The 18,639-nt window shown below is 61.6% G+C and overlaps 1 protein-coding gene across 2 annotated transcripts; it reads right to left on the reverse strand.

The window, feature by feature from the left end:
* Positions 1–331: 331 nt before the first annotated feature.
* On the reverse strand, positions 332–16,835 carry TSC22D3 (TSC22 domain family member 3). 2 transcript variants are annotated; one of them, XM_080352634.1, is made up of 3 exons: positions 16,382–16,835; positions 2,138–2,189; positions 332–1,570 (listed from the first exon to the last, which is right to left on the reverse strand). In XM_080352634.1, the coding sequence occupies exons 1-3, from the start codon at positions 16,702–16,704 to the stop codon at positions 1,325–1,327; spliced, it is 621 nt and encodes a 206-aa protein (XP_080208760.1). In that variant the 5' UTR covers positions 16,705–16,835; the 3' UTR covers positions 332–1,324. The 2 variants fall into 2 exon arrangements, with proteins under 2 accessions (XP_080208760.1, XP_080208761.1); XM_080352635.1 differs by lacking the exon at positions 16,382–16,835 and adding an exon at positions 2,494–2,671.
* Between the last annotated feature and the right edge of the window lie 1,804 nt (positions 16,836–18,639).

Here is an 18,639-nt window from a genome sequence, read left to right on the forward strand (position 1 = left end):
GTACCCCAGTCCCAGGCATGACACAGGGGACAAAGACCTCCAAGCTCAGGGCACTTTTTGCTACTGCACAGCCAGCCCCCTGGGAAGGGGGTGACTTCTCACATCTCCAGAACCCCATCTTGGGCTGATCCCCCCACCAAAGGTGGGGAGCTGCCAGGTTTTCTCCGCTGCGGAGCAGCACCAGCCCAGCCCCCTGTGGGTCTGCAGCGCAGGATCCTCACCAGTCCCATCCCAGCAAACCCCAGCATCTTCCCCAGTGACCCATGCAGCCACCCCACCAACACCTTCCTCTTCCCAGCCACAGATACACAGCTCTGGCCACGGATTTATACAAAAAGTAGAGTTTATTGCCATTTCTACCAAGATTTACACAACTGTGTCATCGCTTCTGACGTCAAAAGGGACGTCCCGTCAGTTCCCAGAGAGCTGGTGGGGCAGGTGGGGAGTCTGGGGGCACAGGCTGGTCCCCCCAGCCCAGATGTCAGTCCAGATCCTCCCAATACGGCTGTACAGCCCTTGTCATGGTGGATAGCAGAAGGGGGTGAATCCGTCCCCTCCTTTGGGCTGCTCACAGCTCTGGCCACCCGGTTACAGCCGCTCACCATTCCAGTCTTGCCTTGAATCCCCCAGCTGTACAAAGATGGTCTGGCTGGCCCAGAGCAGGGCACTCCACAGCCTCGCAGGTCCTGCTTATGGGTGTGTTTGTACAGATGTGGCTACAGACGCCCCAACTAATAAAACAAGCTTTTTTTCCTTGTAATCCCCACACTGGTGTGCGTACAGCCATGCACTACACTGCAACTGCCACCGCCAGTGCTGCTCAGTCAGGTCTGGGCTCCAGCATACTCCTGGCTGGCTGGCAGGACAAATCTGCGTCGCTCACTAAACAACGGTCTTCCTCCAACGTCAGGCTTTGCCAGAAAGGCTCCCTCCCCCCGCACAGTGCAGCAAAGGCACAGGACTCGGCGTGCGCTCCTTCCAACCGTGGATTCTCATTAAAGTGCCGAAGGCCGCCTGGCACTGCCAGGGTGTCGCAGACGCCCAGGCTTCAGCAGAGCCCGAGACGGGCAGGCCACAGATTTACCCCGGCACACGACGGGTGGTTGGATGGGAAGGGGTCAGCTGCCCGTGTCTTCCTTGCAGAAGAGCATCCTTGTGCACAAGACGGCCACTGGCCCTGCTGACTTGCCGGGGTTGCCCAGGGGGCCACGGCTCAGTGCCGGGGTCTGGCAGTCCTTCGTGTGAGATGAAGGCGGAAACGATTTTGCAGGAGATTAAGTAGAAACAGTTCTGTGGCTCTGCCCACCCCGAGGACAGAGCCACCTTACACCGCAGAGCCCCCGGAGTGCTGGGCCGGGGCAGCCGCCCCTGGGCTCTGCTCCTCCGGGCACAAAACCTCCGCAGGGAGCCGGGACTGGAACTTTTCCAGCTGCTCGGGGCTGGCAAGGGTCTTCAGGAGGCTATTTTCACGCTCCAGCTGGGAGTTTTTCTCCAACAGTTCTTTGATTTGCTCTTTCAGGACCTCCACCTCCTCCCGCACTGCGTACATCAGGTGATTTTTTACAAGATCCTGCAAAAGACCATCAAAGAGATTGGTCACTCGAAGATTATATCCTGGGGATTGCTCCCACCCTGTTCTGCAAAGCTCTGTTCCCAGCCACTCTCCAAGTACCACAAAGGCTGTTCCCAAAGGCTGCCTCCCCGTGCCCTTGGCACTCTGGCCAGGGTTCAGTGCTCACCCAGTGCAGTCCCTGCAGGCCAGCGCCCAACACATCCCTCAGCTCCCCCATCTCCCAGGAATGTCTCCAGAAGCACCCTCCAGCTATTCCCCCCAACCCCTTGGGGGTTTGGCAGGTTGCAGATCCCTATAACCATAGGACCTGGCTTGGTGACCCCCACACCCCCAGAGGGTCCTTCCCAGGTCCTCCCCTCAGTGGGGTCCCTGCGCACTGCGGTGCTGCGGGAGCCAATGAGCTCAGCCAGCTGCAGCAGGCAGACAAAGGAGCTGCTCTGCCCAGCAACAGGCTGGGGAGTGGGGACCCCCTGAATCGGGCAGAGCACCGGCCTGGAGAGTGGGGAACCCACAAGATAATCGGGTGGGGAAAAGGGGGAGTGGGGCAGCAGCACTGCGGCTCACCATTGCCTGCTCGATCTTGTTGTCAATGGCCACCACGCTGGCACCGGAGGCGCTGGAAGAAAGCAGAGAGGCAGAGCGTTAGCAGCGAGCCCCCGAGCACCGCCTGCCTCGGGGATCATCGGGACAACCCCCCACCCCAGGCAGCAATGCACCGGGGCTTCCCCCTTCCCTGGGGATCAACACACCGGTCCTCCCCACCCCGGAGCAACAATGCACCTGAAGCCCCCCTTTAGCGGGCTCTCACGGGGAAACAATGCACCAAGATGTCCCGTCAGCCGGGACAAGGCGCTTGCCCTCCCCGGGCCACGGCGGAACACGGCGGGGCGGACCGCGGCCGGTACCGGGGCTGCCCCTACCTGTTGTCCAGCTTAACGGAGACCACGTCCCCTCCGAGCAGGGAGGAGAAAAAGGAGATGGAGAAGTTGTGGAGCTGGTAGACAGCAACCTCCATCGGGGACTGGTACAAGCCGGTGCTCATAGCTGCGAGGAGCGGCGCGAACAAGACACGAAGCACAACGCACTGCGGCTGCCCCCCCGCGCCACCCCAACTTATAGCCGCGGTGTCCGCCCCGTCGGGCGGTGCCAGCGGAGCCGGCCCGCCTCGCTCGCCGCCCCACAGCGCCTCCCCGGTACGGCCGCCCTGTGCCTGGGTACTGCACCCTGCACGGGGCCCTCGCCCCGCGGTACGGCACCTACACACCTCCCAGTTGAACCCCAGCACAGCACGGCCGCCTCCCAGTGCAGGACCGCGGCCCCCCAGCCCTCTGTCCTCACGACTCTGCACCCCTAATCTGTACACCCGCTCCTGCACCTCTCGTCTTCTGCAACCAGAGTCACGGCACCCATCTGGCACCCACCCCTCCACCCTACACGACTCGCCAGCCTTTTCCTGTGCTCCTCACACGCAACCGGGACGGGGATTCAGCTGTGGGGGAACCTGCTTGGGAAACTGGGAAAGGGGGGAAACCCGTTTTGCATGTGGGGTGTGCACGCCTGCAGGCCCTCAGCACAGCCGGCCGCGGCTGCAAATGGGGGGAGCGGGGCGCAGAATGAAAAGGGGCCGCCATGGCCGTGCATGGCAAATCCGGGAGGCGAAATAGACACAGGAGTGGAAAAACAACACGGAAGCGCAAAACAAGACCCGGAGTGCGCAACAAAACCGGACCGCACAACAAAAACGGGAGTGGAAAACAACGCCGCCGTGCAAAACAAACCCCGGCGAGCAAAACAAGCCCGAGGGCAACCGCCAGCCCCGCCCCGCCCTTGCATAACCCTCCGCCGCGCTGGGGGGGCCGCCGCCCCGCGGGCAGGGCCGGCACTGCAGCGGCCGCCGAGCCCCGTCCTGTGCGGGGGGGCCGGGGCCGGGGCCGCCGGGGGGTGCGCAGCTGGGCGTCGGGAACGCACACGCACGTGGAAGCAGCGGGGTCACACCAACTCTGCCGCTGCGCCCGCAAAGCGACTCGCACATAGAGGCGTGGGGTGCAGGCGAGGCCCCCAAAACGCCCCCGGTAACAAGGTGGGGGCTGGGGCTGGCATTGCCCGCCGCGGGAGATGCGACGCCTGCGCTTGGCCACCCTCCCTGGGCTGCCCTGTCAGCGCCAGGGCTTCTTTCTGCCCTCTGGACCTGGAACTCCCGAGATTTCACTCAACACCCAGGCGGTTTCCCCGCTGCTGCCGCTGATCCTGGGGGGCTCATTCTTGGTAAGCCAGGCTGATGCTGAATGAGACCCTGCGGGAGAGCCTGTGCCACAGAGCAGCGTCCGAGAAAGCATTAGTGCTGGCAGAGGCATGTGCACACCAGAAATGCGGCGGCAGACCCCAAATCCCCCAATCGGGAGGGTGCTGAAGGTGCCCAGCCGCTGGCTGGTGGGTACCAGCATGAGGAGAGACCCAAGGAGCCCCAAGCAGCAGCTGTCCTTTCATCAGGGAAAGGGCTGAGGGTGGGCAGAGAGGTATTTTGCCATCAGAAAGGGAAACTGAGGCACAGTGCAGCATGGCTGCTGCTTAGAGCAAGGCCCTGCCAGCTTGCTTCCCAGCAAATCACACCCCTGCCTCCTGGGGCAGGATGAGGACTGTGGTGTCCTGAGTGCTGAAGGACACGGGCACCCTGCATGGGACACTGTGCTGCCTGTGAACCACAGCTGGGCACATGAAGGTGCCCTGAGACACACAGGTTTGATATGGGGACGTGAGAAGGCATTTCTTCTCCTCCCCAATTGGGAGATTGTGGGTAGGAGAGGTGCTTCTCCCCAGGGGGGCATGTGTGGCACCTGTTTGTGCCTCCGTCTGCAGGCGGGATGATACACACACCTCTGTGCCAGCACCAGCCTGGCCCATGCAAAGCTGCTGGGCAGGGGCTGGGCAGGAGGGGTGGTGCTGCAGAGAGCAGGCAGGGGCTTGTCCCCCCCCAGCCCCGGTGCTGGCATGTCCCCCCCACCCGCAGCCAGCCCTTACTCACCAGTCCTTCCTCCTGAAGAGGCTTGGGGAGTATGGCGGCTTGAAGGCCATGCCGGTGACTGCAGCCCTGCTCCAGCCTCTGTGCTCCCAGCATCAGCCCAGCACCCTGGCAGCGATGCTGGCTCTGCCCACAGCCGCGTCTCCCCGGCCAGCCGGGCGGCAGGGACAGCCTGGGTGCTGGCCGCATTCTGGGGCTGCAGGCACGGGGTAAACACGCCAGGCAGATGACCTCAACTGGGCTCAATCAGCCCTTTCAGGGGACAGCGTGCCACCCCGAGCCATGCGGGGCGCGGGCGGCTGCCCCCCTGCATCGGCTGATGAAAGGGACTCTGTGTGCAATTGTCCCCAGGGTGGCTGGCAGTGGGCAGGGTGGCAGCCCCTGGGACATGGGGCACGACTCTGTCCCCTTGGCTGGAACCAGCCCAGGCCACCCACACTGAGGGTCCCGTGACTCAGTTTCCCATCGCAGCTCAGGGAAGGTACCTGTCTCGCTGTGGAGAGGTCAGGGGAGAAGGGGAGAGGCATCTTCTCCCCCACGGCTGGGTGCATCACCAGTTGTGCCACCATCTCTCTCCTGCAGCAGCAGGTGAGCAGACCCCAGCCTGACCCTAGACACAGCAGCCATGCCTCAGTTTCCCCAACTCCCCATCTCCTGTGCTATGGCATCTCCACACCTGGCCCAGCCCCCTTGCCAAAGGAAAGCCCTAAATTACTAGTGCCAGGGACCAAGAGCCTCGTGACGAACAGACCGGGACCTGGCTGGTGGCTCTTGTCCCATGGCTCTGGGGTCCCAGGGCCCTGACTGGCCCCTTCCCAACACAATGCTCCAGTACCAAGGGCTGGGGAAGAGCCAGTGATTGTCACAGCTGCTGGAGTAAAGTGGGAAAGTGCAGCAGCATAGCGCTTTGGTAGGAAATCACTCCAGCTCTGCACCTCCAATATTTTTCCCATGGAGCTGGGACTATTGCAAAAATAAACAAAAGTAAGTCACTGCCTTCCCTGCTGACCCTCCTGGGGTCTTTCCCAGCCCCGACCACAGCCATCACTGCCTGGGGCGTGGGCTCCCCAGCTGTGAGGCTGGGAAGGATGCTGCCCTCCTCCATGAGACCCCAGGGGAGGGATGCTTTTTAGGGATGGAAATGGCAGAAGGCTCTGCTTTCTCTTTCCTTCCTGGAACTTACTGAGGAATCCCAAGGCAGCCTGCTCAGCTGGGGACAGGTCATGCTGTGCACAGGTGCTGCCTGCTCCCCCTGGCACAGCCTCAGCAGGGATCCAGCCCACTCACTCGGGGAACGTGGCTTCTGCTGCAGACACCCCTGGACGTGTTGCTGGGTGCACACAAACACAGACACACCTTGCAACCCATACATTCACGTGCACACGTGGAAATCCTGCATGCACACGCACATGCACACCCTGCACACGCAGGCACACCTGCAAAGACAAGCCCATGGCCCTTGCATGCACATGTGCCTTTACTAGCCCACGTGGGCATGCACCCTGCACACAGGTGCACACCATGCTTGCATGTGCACACTCATGCATCCGGCATGCACATGCATACATGCACATGCACTTGTGCATGGACACCCAGCAAACGTACCCCTCCTGCATGCATGCCAATGCGTCCTGCACGTGCATGGCTGATACCTCCACCTGCCCACGCATGCGTTGCTCTGACTCACAGCTGGCAGAGACACACACCTGTGCACGCACATGTGGTGTCGGCAGTGTGGGGCAGGGACAGCTCAGCTGTCCCCTTGTGCAGGGGTGAGCCACCCCCAGTCCACAGGGCTGCCCCACTGCAGCTCAACTGACATCTCAGAGGTGGAAGCAGCAGCTTGCAGCTCTCTGCTGGACCTCTGTCTCTCCCCAGGCATCTGCATGGGAGCCCCTGCGGGCTGTCCAAATGCCTCCCACAGCAGCAGAGTCCTGCGTGGGGCTCCAGCTAGACCTCAAGCAGCAGGGGGGTCCTTTCCCAGTCCCCGTAGCCCCAGCAGATGGCTTTGCTGGGCTGCTGGCCCCACTCCAGCAGAGCTGCTGGGATCTGCTTCCTCTCCCACCACCCCACTCCTGCTCCTCTGGGGCCTGGCAGCAGCAGAGCAGGGTGGGCAATGTCCCTCCTTGCTCTTCCTAAAGAGCAGGGTGGCACAGACTCGCTGCTACCCTATGGCACCAGAAGCCATGGCGATGGGCACCTCGGAGCAGGCTGGGCGAGAGGGTCCGCAGTGTGAGCTCCATCCCTGCGGCAGCAGCTCGGCTCTTGCCTGGTGTGTGCAGCTATGGGAGGTTCATCAGGCACGGCACAGGCTCGTGCCTGAGGTTATTTTGGTAACAATAGCAGCAGCCGTGATACAGTGTAATTGTGACACTAATTGTTGAGATCTCTGGGGGAAATAAAAAAACCTGTGGCTGCTACCAAGCAGCTAGGAGAAGTGGTGACACCAGCTGGTGTCACCCCAGCAATGGCCCTGCAGGATACTGGTTGCAACCTCTCGACCAGCCCACACACAGCCTGCACCCCAGCCCAGGAGATGCCAGTCCCGATCACCGGGTGACATTTAGTGACAAGCCCCTCCTCTGCAAGAGGACGCTGAGGCATGAAGGCAGCTGGACAGCAGCCCCCGCAGGGCTAAGCCTGGCTGGAGCGAGGGATGGCAGGGAGCAGGACGATGGGATCACCTCTCTTGCCCCCTGGCAGCCCACACCTGCACTGTGTTGTGGGTCAGGAGACGTGGCCCTGGCCCCAGGGCCCTCGGGACGAGGTGTGCTGTTGCACTGAGCCTTGTGCATTGAACCCACGCCAGGCGCTGCGGTGCCACAGGCCAAAGGATGCCCTTGCCCTTGCTGGTGGGAGCAGGAGGAACAGCCAGTGCTGCAGGAGCAGTCCTGGCCCCTCAGTCTCTGCTCTCCCCCAGCTCCAGGCCATTTTCCCTGCTCCGTGGCAATGTTCCTGGCTTGCTCTCTCCCAAGGACTCAGTTCAATGGGAGGAAGGCCTTGCAGAGGGTCTGAGGCGTGGGAAATGTTTATTGCCTGGCCTCAGAGACACTGGAGAGCAATACGGGAAAGGCACAGAGCCAAAGCTGCCCAGGCTGCTCTGCAGAGCCAGATCTGCAGCTCAAAGGGTCAGAGCAGAGGGGGAGAGGAAAAGCCACTGCTTGCAAACATAAGAAAATTCTGCCTTTCACAACTGAAATCTTGCAGATGTGGCTGTGCTGGCCAAGGCAATGGGGGACGCCAGCGCCAGGGCAAGCCGTGCCCTGCCGGAGCTGAAGGAGGGGTGGCCTGGGACATCAGTGATGGCTGGGGCTTGTGGGAGCCCATGGTGGGAAGGGCTGGGTGTGGGACAGCTCTGTGGAGCCCCAAGTTTTGGCCCGCAGCCCTATCCTGGTGCTGGGGAGAGGTAATGCCGGGGGGCTGCCCCTGGGCAAGCAGGCAGCAGTGTCATCTGCTGTCCCACTCAGCAGTCCCATTCCCAGCGTCCCAAACTGCGCCTGTCTGCCCTGCAGCGCTGGCCTGGGGCTGCTGTGCCTGTCCTGAGCGCTGTGAGGCCAGAGCTGCTGAGCACACCAGTTGGCCAGCCCTGTTTTCTTTATCCTGAAGATGTCCTGGCTGAGCTGTTTACTGCAGACTTGGCACTGCCCTCGGCTCAACTGGTGCCTTCCAGGGGCTGCATGGGACTTGTGGCAGCCCCATGCAGCCAGGAGCCCTGTGACATGGGGACCTGGTTCATGCTCACCAGTGCATCATAAATCCCTCAACCCATGGCACCTGCTGCTTTAGAGCAGAGAGCAACACCTAAACCCTCCTGGGTACATCTGTAAGGCAAGCCTCTGCCTGCAGAGTTACTGCTGCTGGCCTTGCTAGACACAGTCCCAGTCCCAGGGCTAGGGGACACCAGAGCAACGGGCAGAGCTGAACAGGGCAGTCATGGCCTTTGCAACACTGGGGAAGCCCAGGGAGGGTTTGTAATCACAGAAGGCTGACAGGAAACCTGTTGTCCTCTCCCTTCACCACTGACAGAGGCAGAGCAAGCTCCCGTGGGCAGGGGGCACAGCGAACTCCCACACCGGGCAGCGGGGCATGGGCAGGGATTGCGATGTGGGGACTTCTGCAACCTGTTGTGCTGGAGGCGGTGTGGGGCAGGAGGAGGGAGGCCTGGCAGGCTCCCATGTCCAGCTGTTGGGCTGCCTGCTTCCTCTGATAAAGGTACTTGGCTGTACTCCCAGTTCTGTGTTTTCTGGCGTGCGAGTGCACACCCCGAAGTCGGCCTGCTGAGAGCTGCAGTTTTTCTTTCTGTAACTTTGTCACCAGCCCCACTTCTTCCTCCTGTGCCCCCCACCCAGCACAGCCCGGTAGCAGCTGCCCTCAGCAGCAGCGTGAAGAGCGGAGGTCAGAGATGACCCCGGCAGAGCCCCCCCTGCGATGCTGCACACTGGAAGCCCGTGAAGCCATGGCTTCCCCAGGCACGCTGGGGTAGGAGGGGAAGAGGAAGAAGGGCCGATCTCATTACTAGCCCTGGACAGTGCCGCCCAACCTCATGCATTGCCACTGTTTGCTGACACCAGCCCCACAGTGCTGCCTGCACAGCTCAGGCGACCCCAGCGAGCACACACCCCGTCACCCTGCGGCTCACACCTGGCCGCGCAGGGCCCCACAACTGGAGCATGCTGAGGGGAGGGTGCCAGGTATGGCACAGCCCAGCGGAACCCCGTGGTGTTCCCACCAGCGTCGTGCAGTGTAAGCGGGAGCACATCCAGCCCCTGGCCACACTCCCTGTCTCCCGTGGGTCAGGGATGCCCAGCCCCAGGGATGGTGAGCAGACTGAACCCTCAGATGGGTTTTCATCCACAAATCTGTCCGCAGAGCAAGTGTTTCACACCCATGGGCACTGTGGGGTGGAGTTCTGTAACTGAACTCCATGTTGTCACCTCCCCTGGTGAGCTGTGCTCTGCCCCACAGGTCTCCTGCCAGCCCAGGCTGTCAACTTCAGGCCTGTCTTCACTCTGTAGCCCGCTGCGTCATCTTGGATCATCCCCAAATCCTAGCAGCCCTTGTCTGGTCCAGTTTCAGGGAACCGGGGACAGGGCAGAGGTGGCTCTGATGCCAAAGGGACTGTCTGCAGCACCAGGGCCACACGGCGCCCTCGGACCCCAGAGTGTGCAGCAGGCAGGGGCTGCGGGCCCGGGCTCTGCCCTCCCCGAGCCCCTCGCTGGTGCAGAGCTGGCTTTTCCGGAGCTCTCCCGCCCGAGAGAGGCACCTCAAGGCAGGGATCTGCCGAAAGTGATCCCAGGCCACGCTGCAGGCAGGAGCGGGCGCTCTGGAGCCACGCTTGGCGCTGGCAGCTGCTGCCCTGCGGCGTGTGGGAGTGCCCGGCTCGCTAATTGGAAGGCAGCTTGTTATGTAATGAAAGGGCAGAGGCTGGGAAGCTGCGAGAGCAGCGCGTCGGCACCCCATGCCACCAAAAGCTGCTGTTCCAGCCCAGACTAACCCACCTTCAAGGAAAACCTTGAATCCTTCACCTTCCCCTTTCAAAGGTGCCCAAGCTTTGTAGTCTCCTGCCTGGCCCGATGGGGATTCTTGGGGGGGAGCCCCAGGAGCCCCTCAGTGCCCCTTCCCCAGGGCTGGCAGGCTGGACCCAGCCAGGGGGTGCAAAGCCAGACACAGTGCGGGGTCCCGGAGCGGGAGAGGAGCCGAGCTCCCCTGGCGCCCGAGCCCGCACCCCGCAGGAGGTCAGGCAAGGACGCTCGCCGGGGCTGCGCAGTTTCAGCAGAGCTGGTTATTAATACCCTGCCTGGCCTTTGCGAAGAATCCCGGGCATTTCAGACTAGGTATGCTCAGTTAAAACCCATCCCTCGCTGACATTTCAGAACAATAACAACAAGAAATACAATAAGCTGCCGGTGGGCTGCATACCTGTGACACTGCCGTGGCTTTCCACGTGCCCAGCCTCAGCTGCCAGCTGGCTCATGCCAAACACTGGGGATGGCCTGAGACTGTCCCCTGCCTCCAAAGTCCATGGAGCACCACAGGGGGATCACTGGGGTGGTTTCACTCAAGGCCATAGGGATGTCTTTGCCCTGCCCTGTGGCATCAGCCACCCCGCTGCCCACCCAGATAGTGCTTGTCATCCCCAGGAGTGGCAAGGACTGGATCACACCCTGACCCCGCAGCCAGGGGTCCAGCAGGCCAGGGAGCAGCCTGGGGCTTCTCCTCTGCCACCAGAGTCATTCTGCAGCAAAAGCCCCTCAGATATATATATACATCTACATGTCTATCCATCTATATCTCTAAGCACACAGACAGAGGATGGCGAACTCCTGTCCTGAAGTCAGCAAGGTGCGGCACCTGGCTAAATATAACTTGGAGCTCATTGGCAAAGTGTGGGTTTGGGACAGGCTGCAGCTTTTAATGCCTCTCCAGCCCTCACCCCCACTGCCACACAGCTCAGGGTATCCTCTGCCCTTTGCAAATGAGGTTTCAGTCACTTCCAAAGGGCAGGATCCACCTGGTCCCTCTCTCCCCTTGGCAGCCACCTTACGGTGCACATACATACGCTGCAGTCACATTCCCCATGTGCACAGGCAGCTGCCTGGCTCTGACAACACGTGTCCTGAACCCGTCCACTACATGCAGGCCATGGTGCTCCCCCAAAGTACAGGGTTGGCTTTAACCCTCTCTGTGCTGGGAGGTGGCCCGGGAGGTGGCGTTGGGTCACAGCACAGAAGAGCACACCATGGGCATCTTGTGCCCACAAAGGCATTGCCCGCAGCACACACATCCATACCTTGTGCCCGGTGCGAGCTGACGTGCCAGCTGGGCTGAAAAAAGGCTTCCCCTGAGTGCCAGCCCCAGCCCCAACTCACAGAGGAGCTCAGCAGTACTGACCTCAGCACCATCCAGGATCAGGCCACATGTCCCCAGGGAAGTGAGGAGCATGGTGCTGGAAGGGGGAACATGATGCTGGGACCAGGGCAGACTCCTGGAGCCTGCTCTGGTTCCAACCTCTTCCACACCTAAAGTTCAAAGCTTGAAATAAATACTGGCCAGCATTTTCCCCATGGGACCGTGCTGCCCAGCCCTGCCTGTCCTTGGGCCACCTACACCTGCCTGCTCGGAGCTGGGCACGTGTCCTGGCAGACAGGCAGAGCCTGAGCGCCCACAGCAAGCTGAGGTGACGGATCTCTGTGCAGCTGGCATTGGCATCACTAGACTTCAGCTCAGCTGTGCCAGGCCCCCTTGGCCATAGCCATGTGGCCAGGGGCAAAGGGCTTCATCCTGAGGGGCAGGAGGTGCTGAGCAGGGCTCTCCTGCACTCCGGGGCATGCTGGGGAATCTACTTGCTGGAGGGAGCTGGGTCTCACAGAAATGGGCAGGGACAGGCACGGTGCGGCGTGTGCCGCCACCAGCCTCGCGGATCTGTGCCAAGAGCGGTGTGCTGCGGCTGACCTGGTGCTGCTGGGCTTCCCTGGACAGGAGCCCCTGCAAGCCTGGCCTGCAAGAACATCCCCCTAAAGCCTGCTGGGTCACAGGGCAGGGGTCCGAGGGTGGCAGGATGCCCGCTATGGAAACCAAGGCGGGCACAGCAGCCTGGCTGCCTGGCATGTTCCAGGCGGTGGGAGGATTTGGGCATGCCAAGGTCAGCTACTCCCCAGAGCCAAGGCTCTTGCTGCTAAAGCGAAACCTCCCCATCTCACCAGTCTGCAGGGCTCAGCAAACCACGCTACAAGACACGGGTCAGGCCAAATGCAGCTCTGTCCCACGAGAGCACAGCAAATACCTGGCACACTGGTCCTGACTGGGCAGGGTGGCCAGCAGAGCCCCCTCCCCAGGCAGACCTGCCCCGCAGGGCCGGGGAAGGCAGAGCTGCCAGCGGGACAGCCCCTGGTCTCACACCCACACCTCTCTCATGCTCACACACGCTCCCACGCGGCCCCTGTCCCTGTCAATGCCTCCTTGTTGCTCCAGCCCACTCGGCCAGCAGGAATGCACTCCTCGGCCCCACCACTCTGAGATGCCCTTCATGCCCTGGCTCTGGCTCCTCCTCCCGCTTCACTACTGCAAAGTCACACTGTGACAGATGGGAACAAATGGTGCCATGCCACAAATGCCACCCTGGCACAACTGCTTGGGCAGCTCTTGGTCATCGGCCTGACCTTAAGGTGGTGACCTTATGGCTGCCTTCTCCCACCCCCATTCATCCCTCTCCCAGCCTCTCAGAGCAGCACAGCACTCCCCTGCCTCCCGGCAGGTCCCTTGGCTTGCCCAAGACTTGAGGGAAGGTGGTCTCCAGCCTCTTCCACAGCTGAGACCAAAGAGCGGGCCATTGCCCACTCTATTCGCTGGAGCAGCAGGTCCCATGGTGCCCAGAGGGGGTCCAGCTGGGCAGAGATGTTCCCTTGCTGCCTGGAAGAGCAGGACAGGGCACAGGCTGGCCAAGCATCCAGAACTGATCTGGGAAGGGCTGGGCAAGGAGAGCTGGCACGGGCTGGTTGATGTGGGCGAGCGGGTTGGCATGTATCTCCTCTCCCCACCCCAGAGCCAGGCAGGGCCCTGCTTGTGAACCACAAGCCAGTAAGCACCGGGAGGGCGCTGCTGTCCCCCCGCAGTGCTGACCCCCGCCCACACCACCGGCTGCCCTCAGCCCTGCCAGCCCCGGGAAGGTGCCACAGAGGCACAGGGCTGCTCTCCCCAGCCCACGCTCCGTTAAGCTCATGCTTAGGTCTTGGATGAGCAATCTTGGGGTAACATTGGCATTGTGGCAGGATGGCAGAGACCTTTCTGTCCCCAGCACCAGCATCCACAGGGAGGAGATGTGTCACCCAAGCAGCATGGTGGTAGCTGGCCTCCCTATACCTCGTGTTTCTGTGCAAGCTGGGCCCTTTGGCATTGCCCATGTCTCCTTGGAGAGCAGTTCATGACAGCACATGTAAGCTCGCAGAGGGGAGAAGCCTTTTCTGAACAGGATCCATGCACGCCTCAAGCAGGACGATTTCCTGCAAGAGCATCAGCACTTGGTCCAGAGCATCCCTACCTTGTGCATCCCTCACAGCATCCCTGCAGCGAGCAAAGAGCATGGGGAGCTTAGCAGGGACACCCAGCCAAGGGGAAACCCCAAACACAGGCTGGAAATGCTGAGTGTAGGTTGTCCAAGACTCTCAGAACTGATCTTATCCTGACTTGTGGAGCCCAGAGCTTAATCCACCATGGGCTGAGCTGTCACCAGCAGTCCCAGAGCCAGACCTGGACTCCAGATGTAGCTGCTTGGTCCTCCTGCGCTGTGCTGGATTTCGGCCATGCACAAGTGTGTGCATCCACACGACTTTCCCCTCCTCCCGTGCCAGCACATCAGCTAAAACAAGAGGCACAAACCTGCTCGTGCTCCCCAGTGCCAGTACCAAGGGTGCCCTTATCAGGCCTGTTATCGGGGTGTTCCTCTGGCACCCACAATCTGCTGCTGTGTATGCTATCACCTTTTGGGTATCTTGGCTCATTCCCCAGGAGGAAAAAGTTCAGAGTGGAGCAAAACAACAACAGATAGAGGTGTAGACACACCTGCCTCCAGTGCCTGGGGCCATGCCCACAGCTCCCCCATGTTGTGCCACCCAGGGGCGATGCGGGATCACCCAAGCAGTCTCCAGACCAGACTGGCAGCAGGGTGCCTGGGAGCAGGTGTGATGGAGGGACTCCGCGCACCATGCTGTGGCACAGCCTGTTGTAAACAGGAGCGCCCGCAGCCCCAGCCACAACACACACAAGGGCATGAAAGACAGGCTTGGGCACTGCAGGGCACAGATGGGGAGAAACCCCAGTCCCCTGGCACTTACCCTTGCTCCCTGCCTCAGCAGAGCAGACTGATGCTCCCCAGGAGCACCGTGGGTCCTGCCCCAGCAGGGACATGTTTGAAAGCAGCGAGCTATGCCCACATCACCTCTCACCCACGGGCACTGTCATCGCCTTCCTTGGGCAAGCAGCCCAGATGCTTGGCTCCCATACCCAGCCCCAGCAGCTCGCACTGGGGACAGTGTCTCGCCTCCCCTCTCTGCCCATGGTGCCAACTGGCTGTAGCCTCCTGGAGTGAAGGGAAGTCTCTCGCTCCCATTTCCCTCCTGGCTGGGTGGGTTCACTGCTCACTGTGCGGCTGGGAGCCCAGACCGGGTGCTGGGTGCCTTGGCAGGCGTCCCGGCTCCTCCTTTCCCACCTGAGCGGCAGCTCAGCGTTATGTAAGTGCAGGAAGAGTGTCTCTGCTGAGGACGGCTCCGAAGGAGCAGCCTGCTTAGTGTGAGACGCTGGCTGGGGCGAGGAGGCATGCACGCATGGTGGCTGGCATGCATGGGGCAGCCACGTGTGAGCCCACCCACATCCCTGCGCTGGGTGCAGGGCACTAAGGGTGTCTTGCACACGCATGCACGGCCCATGAGCACGCCTACAGGTGCCTGTGCATGCAGAAAGGGGAGGGGGCGGTGAGGTGTCTGCAAAAGTGTGGGTGCTGCCATGCGCCCCACCTGCATGCTACCCCACCCACAGCTGAGGAACGAGCCCCAGAGCTGCTGCCTGCACTGCCAGTCACACAGATGCCCTCCGTATGCACCGATGGGCCACATGTCCCCTCAGCCCTGGGAAGGCGAATGCATCCCATCTGCTGAAGCCACAGGCAGCTCTGGGGGCTACCACCCTGCAGCATCCCCTGGTCCAGCGTAGCTTTGTCAAGGCCAAGCTGGAGAGCCCTGAGCCTGCCAGCTCACAGCACAGGCTGCTCCCTGTTGTCTCCAGCCCTCCAGGGTGCACCAGGTCCAGCCTCATCGCAGAGCTGGAGGTGCCAGTGCAGGACCTGAGACAGCTCTGTCCCCTCCCCGCCCCTGGGCTCCCCCTCATCAGGACTGGGGACCTTGGAGGGTGGCAGCCCCACGGACCCCTCGTTCAGCCTCCTCTGCTTGCAATTCCAGAGTAGGGGAGCAGGGCGGCTCCCCACACTCCAGCCATCCCCAGCCTCGGACGGGTATAGCCCAGCCCTCTGGCAAGTGAATGGGACCAGCTCTGAGCACATCCCACTGCTTGGGTGCAGGCAACCCCATCCAGAGCAGCCTGCTCTGAGCCGAGAGGGAGTAGCTGGGCAAGGGCAGATTCACTTTCCAGGGATGCGAAATACCACCCAGGCCAAATTTGTCTCCACTGAATTTACTCCAGGCAGAGACAGGGAAGCTGCTGAAAGAGCAGGACCCAGCAGCAAGACTCTCACTAACTCTGAAGGTGGCTTCTGAGGCAGCACAGCTGTTTCCCAAGTAACAAGCTGCCCCTCTCCATGCAGGACTAACATGATGATGCCTGTTTGACGCTGGACACTGTCCATGCCCCTGCAGGCAGTGTCTGTGTGGGTAAGATGTAGCCAGGGAGATGAACACAGAGTCCAGGGGCCAAGACACACAAGTGGAGGCTGTTGTCACTGCCAGGACAGACACGGGGCACCAACAGAGGGGCACCGCCAGCTACCGCGGGTCAGATCCACCTGGACCTGCTCCCGCAGACTGGGTTGGCACCAGCCATGGCGAGTGGACTCGGGTCCCTGCCACACGCAGCCACTCATGCTCCTCCCCACCTAGAATCCCCCAACACTGCCACCGTACACAGCCTCAGGGTCACACAGGGCCCCCTGCCCCTGCCAGCCTGGGGGGCTGCAGGCCACTCATTTCACCCCCCATCCTGCCAGCTCCCAAGCACACAGCCAGCCTGGCTCCAGGGGCATCCAGCACATGGGCAGCCCCTTGGCATCCGTTGGTGACACCCACCTGTGGAAGAGCAGGAGGATGGAGAGCAGGGTCTGGTCGATGTTCCTGTTGCAGATGCCCTCGTTGAAGAGGTAGCAGGGGTCCCGCACGACGGGCTCCAGCGAGTCCTGGCGCATGATGGAGCTCAGCTTGTCGGTGTTGAGGTTCTTACGGACCAGCTGCTCCTGCAGCTGCCGGAAGCTGCTGACGGTGGGGCTGCCCAGGTTGTTGTTCTCTCCCCCGGCCCCCTCCTCCAGCCCGCTCCGGTTGGCCAAGTCCAGGCAGCAGCTGCAGCAGTCCAGCCCCACGGGCGACCGGCACTCCTCCACGGGCGACGAGGACATCCCGGGATCCCCCCCGCGCGCGGCCACGGCGGCGCAACCGGGGCCACTCCCGGGCCGCGGAGGGCGAGCGGCGGCAGGACGCGCCCGGTGCCGAGCGCCGCGCCCGCCCGCCCCCCCGGCTGCGCGCCCGCCCCGCCCGCCCCGGCTCCGCCGCCCGCCCCGGCTCCGCCGCGCTGATTGGTAACGGCGGCCCCGGGCGCACGGGCCGCCCGCTGCCGCACCCCGCCCCGCCGCCGCCGGCCCCCGGCGGGCACCCGCCCCCTCGCCCGTCCTGCCCCCGGCAGCCCGGCACAGCCCACGCGTGGGTCCCCGCCGTGCTTCCTGCCCCCTCCCTGCCCTCGGCAGCCCTGGTCCAGCAACGAGCCCTCTGCGGGGTGCGCGCCCCCCCGACCTGACGACAAGGGGTGGCCCGGGAGAGGGTGGCAAGGGGGTAGCAAGGGGCCACGGTGCCCCCTCCCCTGACCGGGACCCCCGCTCCACTCTGTGCCTCCTAGGGAGGGAGCAGAGGGGCTCAGGGAGGCTGGAGGGTGGCCACAGCATCAGCCCCTGAGGCTTCGGCATGGGCACGCAAAAGCCCACGTGGCTCCGGAGCAGAGGCAGAAAAGAGGGAAAAGGGGAAGAAAAGAGCCCAGGATGGCAGAAAATTCCAGAGTGACGCAGTGTCACCACTGTGACTGGGAGCCGCTTAACCCAGAGCTGAAAAAAGGCACAGGTGGAACATGTGCGTAAAAAGCCATGGTGGCCAAGGATGTGCAGAGAAGTTTTGATTTGCCTGCAGGGTGCTGGGGGCTCTGGGGTATGCAAGGGGAAATGGAAATTTCTGCAGAGGGGAAAAAAGTGACTTTGCCGGCACTCCTGCACCCCTGTGGGAGCATCTCTCCTACCAGTGAGCTGCACTGATCTCTGTGGGCTGGCAAGGAGCAGTTGAGACACACTGTGCTGCCCTGATGGTGCTGGGACACAGGGCAAAACTGTCAGAGACGTGGGGCTGTGACACCGGGGATGAGAAATGGGAGGCCACTGAGGTTCCAGCTTAGGAGCACACACGGGAACAAAATAAGAGAGAGTGGATGATGTGTGTGGTGGAAGTGGGGCTGAGCTGCCATCATTGTCAATCAGTGAATCCTCCAAGCCAGTTGGGAGAACCCTCACCCCTTCAGGGAGGAAAACATCTGGACAAAGCAACTGGGAGCTGCTGAGAAGGGTTGGCCAAGGATCTGAAGGCAGATGAGCTGCCCAAGGGAAGTAGCGTACAGGCTTTTAAAAGCCCACCATGGGTAGGAGGGGAACTGGAGGCAGCGGGAGGAAGTCTGTATGGAAGAATTGAAAATGGATTGATAAAAGGAGCAGCAGAAAGCAGCAATCGGAGGACAGCAGCGGATCTGAAGTCCACAGAATTGATAAGAGATAAACCAGGTCAAAATCCAGTAGGGCAAAACCACAAAAAGCACCAGCACAGTCGGGATCCTGGCAGCAGAGCAGCGCTTTCATGAGATGTTAATAAGGCAGCTAATACTGCTGAAGAAAAGGCTGAAGTCCCCAATAAACATTTCTGTTCCCTATTTGGCAAGAAAGAGGAAGATGCATTCACATCACATGAGAATGAAGTACTTTCCAGTCCATTAGTAAACCAGGAAGGCACAAGACACTGTCTGCCTCAGATAAACAGCTCTAAAAGTGGCCAAGGAGAACTCTGGGCAGCACTTTTCATTTCATGCCAATCCATCAGTCCCGGAGACGGGTCTGGATTTTGCCCCGCCAGTGAAGGTGGTACTAGCAGGGGGTCCAGGGGTGGGTGGGGGTGACCGGCAGCCCTGCAAATCAAGCAAATTCCTGAAGGACAGATAACCCACAAGCCGCCACAGAGTTGTTCCCTCTCTCCATGGCACTGGTGGATGCTGAGGACTCTTTTGAGGTGCTTCCTCACTCCTTCCG

Source organism: Nesoenas mayeri, assembly GCF_963082525.1.
Source record: "Nesoenas mayeri genome assembly, chromosome: 13".
Classification (NCBI taxonomy): domain Eukaryota; kingdom Metazoa; phylum Chordata; class Aves; order Columbiformes; family Columbidae; genus Nesoenas; species Nesoenas mayeri.

Bases quoted from the DNA above. Each gene is read 5' to 3' on its own strand.
- TSC22D3 (XM_080352634.1), bottom strand. From the start codon at position 16,704: ATGTCCTCGTCGCCCGTGGAGGAGTGCCGGTCGCCCGTGGGGCTGGAC. The intron at 2,190-16,381 runs GTGGGTGTCACC...GCTTTCTTCCAG, and splicing joins ATCCTCCTGCTCTTCCACAG to CGCCTCCGGTGCCAGCGTGG. The intron at 1,571-2,137 runs GTGAGCCGCAGT...GGTCTTTTGCAG, and splicing joins ACAAGATCGAGCAGGCAATG to GATCTTGTAAAAAATCACCT.